The sequence below is a fragment of the Pseudophryne corroboree genome, chromosome 4 (assembly GCF_028390025.1).
Source record: "Pseudophryne corroboree isolate aPseCor3 chromosome 4, aPseCor3.hap2, whole genome shotgun sequence".
Lineage (NCBI taxonomy): Eukaryota > Metazoa > Chordata > Amphibia > Anura > Myobatrachidae > Pseudophryne > Pseudophryne corroboree.
The window spans coordinates 272,983,943-272,996,016 of NC_086447.1; the positions used below are offsets into that span (position 1 = coordinate 272,983,943).

Below are 12,074 nucleotides of genomic sequence, written 5' to 3' on the forward strand. Positions count from 1 at the left end.
TATTGTTTACTCTTGTGGGTTCCTTTTTTCCTTCACCCTTTATTCTCCTCTAAACAGAAAATATTTGCTGTCCTACTCAGGGTAATACATGATTATTACTAGCGGCATTCAGGCCCTATGTCTTTAATGAAATTGAATAATAGGGTACTTTACGAGTATGTTGGAAACTAAGACGTGATTGATAATTTGACATTAACAACAATAGGTGTACCTAGTTCTCCCACTGTTTAGACACAAACAATATAATTCTTCCTGTTCACACTTTGGGAAATATGTTGTAGGCAGGCAGTCCCGTTTGGATTACTAAAGTGCCATAGTGGTCAAAATATTATTTTCTGACCACTTTTTTTACAAATATAGATTTTTCTATTATGTTTCTCTGATTGGCTGTGAATTTTTTCATTATACAGTCTCTTATATTTTCACCCGTGAGTAAACCCGCATATAGAGGTCTGAATAATTCAGATATAAAACCTCTACCGTACGGGAATTAAAATATCTACCTTTTGTTTTTGGATTTATTTTCTATAGTATTTTTAAACTAATAAAAACATACAAAAATATCAAAAAATTCCAAAAAAAAAACCCTGTTAAGGAAAGGATAAACACTATATTTTATTTGATAAGAATAAAAGTTACGTTTTAAATAATAATTACATTTATATATAAAGAGTGGCCCCACAAAGAGGTTTACTTCTTTGTTCCCTGATCTTTCTAGGAACAATTTGTCTCAGTGATTCATTAGGCTCCACCTGCAGTCCCAGCTGGACTGTCCGACTGCTAAAAAACTGGGTTCTGTCTCCACAGGCAAGCCTCTAGGTGTGGTTACACAGCCTTTTTCTTCTCTGTGTGGGAAGATCCCTCCAGCCACACACAATCTCAACCGGGCTCGGACTGGCCCATAGGTGCACAGGGGAAACCCCCGGTGAGCCCCACTGCCTGGGGGCCCACCCTCTTCTATGGAATCCTCCAGATTGTACACTTGAATTATACATTATGCATATGTTACATTATACTGCATAGGACTGTGGTGTATTTTCTACAGTGCATTGCTGTTATTAATCTGGTACATTTTAATGCATGCACTAGCAGTATTTACTATATATCTTATTTAACAAGGGGCCCAGGCCATGCACTATTGGTTAGCCAATTCTCTAAGGGGGACATGTACTAAGCAGTGATAAAAGTGGAGAAGCGAGCCAGTGGAGAAGTTGCCCATGGCAACCAATCAGCTGCTCTGTATATGTTTATTAGAGATGAGCGCCGGAAATTTTTCGGGTTTTGTGTTTTGGTTTTGGGTTCGGTTCCGCGGCCGTGTTTTGGGTTCGACCGCGTTTTGGCAAAACCTCACCGAATTTTTTTTGTCGGATTCGGGTGTGTTTTGGATTCGGGTGTTTTTTTCAAAAAACCCTAAAAAACAGCTTAAATCATAGAATTTGGGGGTCATTTTGATCCCAAAGTATTATTAACCTCAAAAACCATAATTTACACTCATTTTCAGTCTATTCTGAATACCTCACACCTCACAATATTATTTTTAGTCCTAAAATTTGCACCGAGGTCGCTGTGTGAGTAAGATAAGCGACCCTAGTGGCCGACACAAACACCGGGCCCATCTAGGAGTGGCACTGCAGTGTCACGCAGGATGTCCCTTCCAAAAAACCCTCCCCAAACAGCACATGACGCAAAGAAAAAAAGAGGCGCAATGAGGTAGCTGTGTGAGTAAGATAAGCGACCCTAGTGGCCGATACAAACACCGGGCCCATCTAGGAGTGGCACTGCAGTGTCACGCAGGATGTCCCTTCCAAAAAACCCTCCCCAAACAGCACATGACGCAAAGAAAAAAAGAGACGCAATGAGGTAGCTGACTGTGTGAGTAAGATAAGCGACCCTAGTGGCCGACACAAACACCGGGCCCATCTAGGAGTGGCACTGCAGTGTCACGCAGGATGTCCCTTCCAAAAAACCCTCCCCAAACAGCACATGACGCAAAGAAAAAAAGAGGCGCAATGAGGTAGCTGTGTGAGTAAGATAAGCGACCCTAGTGGCCGACACAAACACCGGGCCCATCTAGGAGTGGCACTGCAGTGTCACGCAGGATGGCCCTTCCAAAAAACCCTCCCCAAACAGCACATGACGCAAAGAAAAAAAGAGGCGCAATGAGGTAGCTGACTGTGTGAGTAAGATAAGCGACCCTAGTGGCCGACACAAACACCGGGCCCATCTAGGAGTGGCACTGCAGTGTCACGCAGGATGGCCCTTCCAAAAAACCCTCCCCAAACAGCACATGACGCAAAGAAAAAAAGAGGCGCAATGAGGTAGCTGACTGTGTGAGTAAGATAAGCGACCCTAGTGGCCGACACAAACACCGGGCCCATTTAGGAGTGGCACTGCAGTGTCACGCAGGATGGCCCTTCCAAAAAACCCTCCCCAAACAGCACATGACGCAAAGAAAAATAAAAGAAAAAAGAGGTGCAAGATGGAATTGTCCTTGGGCCCTCCCACCCACCCTTATGTTGTATAAACAGGACATGCACACTTTAACCAACCCATCATTTCAGTGACAGGGTCTGCCACACGACTGTGACTGATATGACGGGTTGGTTTGGACCCCCCCCAAAAAAGAAGCAATTAATCTCTCCTTGCACAAACTGGCTCTACAGAGGCAAGATGTCCACCTCATCATCATCCTCCGATATATCACCGTGTACATCCCCCTCCTCACAGATTATCAATTCGTCCCCACTGGAATCCACCATCTCAGCTCCCTGTGTACTTTGTGGAGGCAATTGCTGCTGGTCAATGTCTCCGCGGAGGAATTGATTATAATTCATTTTAATGAACATCATCTTCTCCACATTTTCTGGATGTAACCTCGTACGCCGATTGCTGACAAGGTGAGCGGCGGCACTAAACACTCTTTCGGAGTACACACTTGTGGGAGGGCAACTTAGGTAGAATAAAGCCAGTTTGTGCAAGGGCCTCCAAATTGCCTCTTTTTCCTGCCAGTATAAGTACGGACTGTGTGACGTGCCTACTTGGATGCGGTCACTCATATAATCCTCCACCATTCTTTCAATGTTGAGAGAATCATATGCAGTGACAGTAGACGACATGTCCGTAATCGTTGTCAGGTCCTTCAGTCCGGACCAGATGTCAGCATCAGCAGTCGCTCCAGACTGCCCTGCATCACCGCCAGCGGGTGGGCTCGGAATTCTGAGCCTTTTCCTCGCACCCCCAGTTGCGGGAGAATGTGAAGGAGGAGATGTTGACAGGTCGCGTTCCGCTTGACTTGACAATTTTCTCACCAGCAGGTCTTTCAACCCCAGCAGACTTGTGTCTGCCGGAAAGAGAGATCCAAGGTAGGTTTTAAATCTAGGATCGAGCACGGTGGCCAAAATGTAGTGCTCTGATTTCAACAGATTGACCACCCGTGAATCCTTGTTAAGCGAATTAAGGGCTCCATTCACAAGTCCCACATGCCTAGCGGAATCGCTCCATGTTAGCTCCTCCTTCAATGTCTCCAGCTTCTTCTGCAAAAGCCTGATGAGGGGAATGACCTGACTCAGGCTGGCAGTGTCTGAACTGACTTCACGTGTGGCAAGTTCAAAGGGCATCAGAACCTTGCACAACGTTGAAATCATTCTCCACTGTACTTGAGACAGGTGCATTCCACCTCCTATATCGTGCTCAATTGTATAGGCTTGAATGGCCTTTTGCTGCTCCTCCAACCTCTGAAGCATATAGAGGGTTGAATTCCACCTCGTTACCACTTCTTGCTTCAGATGATGGCAGGGCAGGTTCAGTAGTTTTTGGTGGTGCTCCAGTCTTCTGTACGTGGTGCCTGTACGCCGAAAGTGTCCCGCAATTCTTCTGGCCACCGACAGCATCTCTTGCACGCCCCTGTCGTTTTTTAAAAAATTCTGCACCACCAAATTCAAGGTATGTGCAAAACATGGGACGTGCTGGAATTTGCCCATATTTAATGCACACACAATATTGCTGGCGTTGTCCGATGCCACAAATCCACAGGAGAGTCCAATTGGGGTAAGCCATTCTGCGATGATCTTCCTCAGTTGCCGTAAGAGGTTTTTAGCTGTGTGCGTATTCTGGAAAGCGGTGATACAAAGCGTAGCCTGCCTAGGAAAGAGTTGGCGTTTGCGAGATGCTGCTACTGGTGCCGCCGCTGCTGTTCTTGCGGCGGGAGTCCATACATCTACCCAGTGGGCTGTCACAGTCATATAGTCCTGACCCTGCCCTGCTCCACTTGTCCACATGTCCGTGGTTAAGTGGACATTGGGTACAACTGCATTTTTTAGGACACTGGTGAGTCTTTTTCTGACGTCCGTGTACATTCTCGGTATCGCCTGCCTACAGAAGTGGAACCTAGATGGTATTTGGTAACGGGGGCACACTGCCTCAATAAATTGTTTAGTTCCCTGTGAACTAACGGCGGATACCGGACGCACGTCTAACACCAACATAGTTGTCAAGGCCTCAGTTATCCGCTTTGCAGCAGGATGACTGCTGTGATATTTCATCTTCCTCGCAAAGGACTGTTGGACAGTCAGTTGCTTACTGGAAGTAGTACAAGTGGGCTTACGACTTCCCCTCTGGGATGACCATCGACTCCCAGCAGCAACAACAGCAGCGCCAGCAGCAGTAGGCGTTACACGCAAGGATGCATCGGAGGAATCCCAGGCAGGAGAGGACTCGTCAGAATTGCCAGTGACATGGCCTGCAGGACTATTGGCATTCCTGGGGAAGGAGGAAATTGACACTGAGGGAGTTGGTGGGGTGGTTTGCGTGAGCTTGGTTACAAGAGGAAGGGATTTACTGGTCAGTGGACTGCTTCCGCTGTCGCCCAAAGTTTTTGAACTTGTCACTGACTTATTATGAATGCGCTGCAGGTGACGTATAAGGGAGGATGTTCCGAGGTGGTTAACGTCCTTACCCCTACTTATTACAGCTTGACAAAGGGAACACACGGCTTGACAAATGTTGTCCGCATTTCTGGTGAAATACTTCCACACCGAAGAGCTGATTTTTTTGGTATTTTCACCAGGCATGTCAACGGCCATATTCCTCCCACGGACAACAGGTGTCTCCCCGGGTGCCTGACTTAAACAAACCACCTCACCATCAGAATCCTCCTGGTCAATTTCCTCCCCAGCGCCAGCAACACCCATATCCTCCTCATCCTGGTGTACTTCAACACTGACATCTTCAATCTGACTATCAGGAACTGGACTGCGGGTGCTCCTTCCAGCACTTGCAGGGGGCATGCAAATGGTGGAAGGCGCATGCTCTTCACGTCCAGTGTTGGGAAGGTCAGGCATCGCAACCGACACAATTGGACTCCCATTGTGGATTTGGGATTTCGAAGAACGCACAGTTCTTTGCGGTGCTTTTGCCAGCTTGAGTCTTTTAAGTTTTCTAGCGAGAGGCTGAGTGTTTCCATCCTCATGTGAAGCTGAACCACTAGCCATGAACATAGGCCAGGGCCTCAGCCGTTCCTTGCCACTCCGTGTGGTAAATGGCATATTGGCAAGTTTACGCTTCTCCTCCGACAATTTTATTTTAGGTTTTGGAGTCCTTTTTTTACTGATATTTGGTGTTTTGGATTTGACATGCTCTGTACTATGACATTGGGCATCGGCCTTGGCAGACGACGTTGCTGGCATTTCATCGTCTCGGCCATGACTAGTGGCAGCAGCTTCAGCACGAGGTGGAAGTGGATCTTGATCTTTCCCTAATTTTGGAACCTCAACATTTTTGTTCTCCATATTTTAATAGGCACAACTAAAAGGCACCTCAGGTAAACAATGGAGATGGATGGATACTAGTATACAATTATGGATGGACTGCCGAGTGCCGACACAGAGGTAGCTACAGCCGTGGACTATTGTACTGTACTGTGTCTGCTGCTAATATAGACTGGATGATAATGAGATGTAGTATGTATGTATAAAGAAGAAAGAAAAAAAAACCACGGGTAGGTGGTATACAATTATGGATGGACTGCCGAGTGCCGACACAGAGGTAGCTACAGCCGTGGACTACCGTACTGTGTCTGCTGCTAATATAGACTGGTTGATAATGAGATGTAGTATGTATAAAGAAGAAAGAAAAAAAAAACCACGGGTAGGTGGTATACAATTATGGACGGACTGCCGAGTGCCGACACAGAGGTAGCTACAGCCGTGGACTACCGTACTGTGTCTGCTGCTAATATAGACTGGTTGATAATGAGATGTAGTATGTATAAAGAAGAAAGAAAAAAAAACCACGGGTAGGTGGTATACAATTATGGACGGACTGCCGAGTGCCGACACAGAGGTAGCTACAGCCGTGGACTACCGTACTGTACTGTGTCTGCTGCTAATATAGACTGGATGATAATGAGATGTAGTATGTACAAAGAAGAAAGAAAAAAAAACCACGGGTAGGTGGTATACAATTATGGACGGACTGCCGAGTGCTGACACAGAGGTAGCTACAGCCGTGGACTACCGTACTGTACTGTGTCTGCTGCTAATATAGACTGGTTGATAAAGAGATGTAGTATGTATGTATAAAGAAGAAAGAAAAAAAACCACGGGTAGGTGGTATACAATTATGGACGGACTGCCGAGTGCCGACACAGAGGTAGCTACAGTCGTGGACTACCGTACTGTACTGTGTCTGCTGCTAATATAGACTGGTTGATAAAGAGATGTAGTATGTATGTATAAAGAAGAAAGAAAAAAAAACCACGGGTAGGTGGTACACAATTATGGATGGACTGCCGAGTGCCGACACAGAGGTAGCTACAGCCGTGGACTACTGTACTGTGTCTGCTGCTAATATAGACTGGTTGATAAAGAGATGTAGTATGTATGTATAAAGAAGAAAGAAAAAAAAACCACGGGTAGGTGGTATACAATTATGGACGGACTGCCGAGTGCCGACACAGAGGTAGCTACAGCCGTGGACTACCGTACTGTACTGTGTCTGCTGCTAATATAGACTGGTTGATAAAGAGATGTAGTATGTATGTATAAAGAAGAAAGAAAAAAAAACCACGGGTAGGTGGTATACAATTATGGATGGACTGCCCAGTGCCGACACAGAGGTAGCTACAGCCGTGTACTACTGTACTGTGTCTGCTGCTAATATAGACTGGTTGATAAAGAGATGTAGTATGTATGTATGTATAAAGAAGAAAGAAAAAAAAACCACGGGTAGGTGGTATACAATTATGGACGGACTGCCGAGTGCCGACACAGAGGTAGCTACAGCCGTGGACTACCGTACTGTACTGTGTCTGCTGCTAATATAGACTGGTTGATAAAGAGATGTAGTATGTATGTATAAAGAAGAAAGAAAAAAAAACCACGGGTAGGTGGTATACAATTATGGATGGACTGCCGAGTGCCGACACAGAGGTAGCTACAGCCGTGGACTACTGTACTGTGTCTGCTGCTAATATAGACTGGTTGATAAAGAGATGTAGTATGTATGTATAAAGAAGAAAGAAAAAAAAACCACGGGTAGGTGGTATACAATTATGGATGGACTGCCGAGTGCCGACACAGAGGTAGCTACAGCCGTGAACTACCGTACTGTGTCTGCTGCGACTGGATGATAAATAATGATATAAAAAATATATATATATCACTACTGCAGCCGGACAGGTATATATTATATAATGACGGACCTGCTGGACACTGTCTGTCAGCAGAATGAGTTTTTTATAGAATAAAAAAAAAAACACCACACAAGTCACACGACGAGTGTTTAACTTTTTCAGGCAATCACAATATAGTATACTACTAACTATACTGGTGGTCAGTGTGGTCAGGTCACTGGTCAGTCACACTGGCAGTGGCACTCCTGCAGCAAAAGTGTGCACTGTTTAATTTTAATAATATGTACTCCTGTCTCCTGCTATAACCTATAACTGGCACTGCTCCCCAGTCTCCCCCACAATTATAAGCTGTGTGAGCACAGTCAGATATATACATAGATGATGCAGCACACTGGGCTGAGCAGTGCACACAGATATGGTATGTGACTGAGTCACTGTGTATCGTTTTTTTCAGGCAGAGAACGGATTATATTAAATAAAACTGCACTGTCTGGTGGTCACTGTGGTCAGTCACTACTAAACTCTGCACTCTCTACAGTACTCCTAAGCTCCAGTAAATCAAGTGTCTCTGTCTCAAATCAATCTCACTCTCTCTCTTCTAATCTAAATGGAGAGGACGCCAGCCACGTCCTCTCCCTATCAATCTCAATGCACGAGTGAAAATGGCGGCGACGCGCGGCTCCTTATATAGAATCCGAGTCTCGCGAGAATCTGACAGCGTCATGATGACGTTCGGGCGCGCTCGGGTTAACCGAGCAAGGCGGGAAGATCCGAGTCGCTCGGACCCGTGAAAAAAAACATGAAGTTCGGGCGGGTTCGGATTCCGAGGAACCGAACCCGCTCATCTCTAATGTTTATAGTATGCAAATTATAAATGTTACGTCCATGCTGATTGGTTTCCATGGGCAACTTCTCCACTGGCTCACTACTTAGTACATGCCCCAGTCAGCACTGATCTCAACTGTTTTTCAGCACAATCCCTGCTGATACTACCACCATGACGTGCGATGGGGTGAGGCAGGTGAGGCAAAGCCTTTCCAGTCATACAAACGTTTGTGTCAGAGTTTTGACTGTGTAAAGTATATGAAAAATACAAAGAATATGTTATGAAATATCTTCTTTGCATTATTCTAATCATTTTTATAGCCAAAACTTTGGAGTAAAAACTCTATGGCAGATGAGGCAGTGCCTCATGTGTATATCTTTTCCACACATCTCTGATCAAAACTCACCAAATTTCCAGGAGTTTTTACTGCTTCACCTGTTTACAGTGCCCAGCTGTACCCTTTAGCTGATCTATTGTGCGTATATCTGGCTCTGGTGCTTGCCAGTGCCTCCTGAGCCATTTAACTTACCGCACGTCCCTGATATAAAGGACAGTTAGAGAGTGCACTCACCAGGCATATAAGGATGCAGCACAACCTTTATTCCAGAAAAGCCATTATAAAACCTGGACCTTTGGCAACCAGTCCCACCAACAGTATATATCCATTACCACAGGGACCCCTACCCCCTTCCATTTAAGGGAAAATATCCCTGTTCAAAGGTTAAAAATCTCATCAACTAGAGCTAAAAACCATAAGTGTAAAGTGCATCATATATATATATATATATATATATATATACTCAGGGCCGGTTCAAGGGCGCAGAGCGCCCCGGGCAGGAAAGGGGCGTGGCCTAATACAGGGGGCGTGGTGAGTCACGCCCCCTGTACATTGAAAGCGCCGCTTGAATGCTGAGCGGTGCGCGATTACGTCATCGCGCACCGCACAGCAAAAGGTCCTCTCCACGAAGAGAAACTAGACGCTATGCGTCTAGTTCCCTTCGTGGAGAGGACCTTTGCTGTGCGGTGCGCGATGACGTCATCGCGCACCGCTCAGCAGTTACTCTCCACGAAGGGAAACTAGACGCATAGCGTCTAGTTCCCTTCACAGGAGGCGCCGAGGACGGGGACGGCAGCGGGCAGCGGAGGCGGACGGGGGACACAGTGGGCAGCAGTGGCGGATCTTGCCACGGTGCGGCGCCCTCCGGAAGGCGGCGCCCCGGGCAAAAGTCCTGCTTGCCCGTGGCAAGAACCGCCACTGTATATACTGTATAACACCACACATAGTAGTCAAAAAACATTAACAGTGCTCAATATATAGGAAAAATGTCTTATGGTGTGATCAAATTATACCTGGAGCGGCAGATGGATGAGTTAAAGCTTACGTATAGCAAGTCACGGGTTCATGATCAAAGGACAAGCAGGGGAACTGAAGACATCTGCCAAATAGTTTACCGATTGGTGCATCCGTAGTGTAGCGCCGAACACACAATGTGATGTTATATGCCGCACGCAGCGCAGTGGAACGCAAACAAGAAGTATAGTCTTCCTTCATTGTGGTATCGCTATCTAATAAACTATTCGATATGTAATTTTGCAATTCCCAGATTTGCTGATGTCTGGGTCGGGGCACCGGGGAAATCCAAGATGTTAGAAATCCTCAATTCGCAGATTAAGGCCAAAAAATGATTGGGATCCACAAGTCATGGATTTTTATCATGCTATTTTGTTCCTGATGGATCACCAATCATAGATGTTTGCCAAATGGGGGATCGGAATGCCAACATGGGGAATCGTGGATCAGATATATGGCCCACATTGGTTGTGTACAGTGTTTATTTGTTATAGTTTATTTGTATTGCATGGCCATTTTATACAGTTCTTTCCAGAGAACATTAATTCATCCACAGCACTGCTCCCCTACAAGCTCATTGACTTACCATTACTGTATGTTTTAGAAATTTTGGAGGAGGCCACATCAAACACAAGAAGAACATATAAACCCTGCTCAGAGATTGCCCATGTTGGTATTGAACTGACAGCCATGTTGCTGTTATGCAGTAAAGTTAATCTATGAGCCACCATGTTTATGAGGTCTGATGCTACGCCAGTGAAAATAGCTTAATTAATTTAAGAAACAGAAACTTTTACTCCATAAAAAAAATAAAATAAAAAAATTATATATATATATATATATATATATATATACTGTATATGTTCAGCATATGCAGTATGTGGCACACCAGTGATCATCAGGAATATATGCTGTGTGACACAGCGAGACAGAATTTGAAATAAAGTGATTGCAAAGTAAGGAGGTATATTTATAAACAAAGATTACCTGTATAGAGTTTTACTTACCGTGGAAGATGATATTGTTTTGATTTGTTCCAGAGCTTCAGACAAGCTGCCTTCGATCTCAAAATTATCTAAAGAAAATAAGTCGCCTGCTCTAGAAAGATCTTTCTGTTCCAATACCAACTGAAACAAATGGTGCATAGCTGTTACTCACTCCGCAGGCTGGTATTACATCCATCCATTTAGAAAACAATTTTTTTTGTTCATGTTGTCCTTGAACTGAAAAATATATAGAAGAGCAGTAGTTAGTAATGCGCCTATACACATCTTACTCACTTAGCACACACACTGTCTTTATGTTTAGACAAATGCAAAATAATAAGGCGCCCATAATTTTATTGTGATGAACTTATACCTTAACTTTAAGCTAGCTTAACACTACAAATAAAGACACGGACACCAATATCTAGATTTAAAAGGTCAGACGGTATTTATTAATAGCTGACCTGAACTTTAAACTAGATTTTATGTTTTAGGATGGCAAAAGAAAGGCGCTACCAAAGCCAGCTTCAGTCATCTAATTATACCACCAAAACTGAGGAGGGGACTAACCAAAAACCACCTCTTCCTACACACCTAACCTGCATTGTGCAGGACTCACTATCCTTTCCTGTGGCAAATATGGATGCTCCCGCAGGGGAACGTCCGATTGTCCACCCGAAGGGGAAGGACACACTCGCCGACTTTATAAAAGAGGGTGCCCCACAATGATCACTTAGGCCTTACTGACTGCTGGCTGGTAGTGACTTACCCGCCTATCTGGATTTTAATAGCTGTCAAAACAAGAAAACCAGAACCCAAAAAAAGGACATCAGAGAAAAACGTGAGGGAGGGCGGGAGGGGCTGTCCAAATGTCAAGAGGAAGTATGAAACACGTGTCCCAAGCTTTTATTTGCACTGAAGTCTTCACCCACAAAATACTGATGTACAAGGAAAACAACCTATGGAAAATTTGCAAGATCCCTTGGAAAAATCACTTAGCAACTGCTTTGTCATAAACAACCAATCAAAAAAATGGGGCTGTTATATGGCCTTGTGCTTAGTCAGCCCTCATCTAATCTAAACAATCTGCTTCAGGGTCCAAAAGGTTTAACAGAAAATGACTATTATGCAGGGATGTGGCTTAAAAGATTGATAGTGTCTAGATACAGTAGACAGTCAGTAGGTTGACAGGGTAAAAAATTCGACAGGTAGCCACCCTGTTGCCATACACGCCTGTGATCGCACTCAAAAGAAAAGAGGGGTCGCCATACTGATCCCCGC

At 44.9% G+C, this 12,074-nt stretch overlaps 1 protein-coding gene across 2 annotated transcripts in view; it reads right to left on the reverse strand.

The window, feature by feature from the left end:
* Positions 1-12,074, reverse strand: part of VEPH1 (ventricular zone expressed PH domain containing 1) — a 988,289-nt gene that overhangs the window by 955,915 nt on the left and 20,300 nt on the right. For both annotated transcript variants that reach the window (XM_063916128.1, XM_063916129.1), the window contains exon 2: positions 10,815-11,030. In XM_063916128.1, coding sequence (XP_063772198.1) covers positions 10,815-10,952 — 138 coding nt within the window. In that variant the 5' untranslated portion in view covers positions 10,953-11,030. The remainder of the gene's footprint in view (positions 1-10,814; positions 11,031-12,074) is intronic.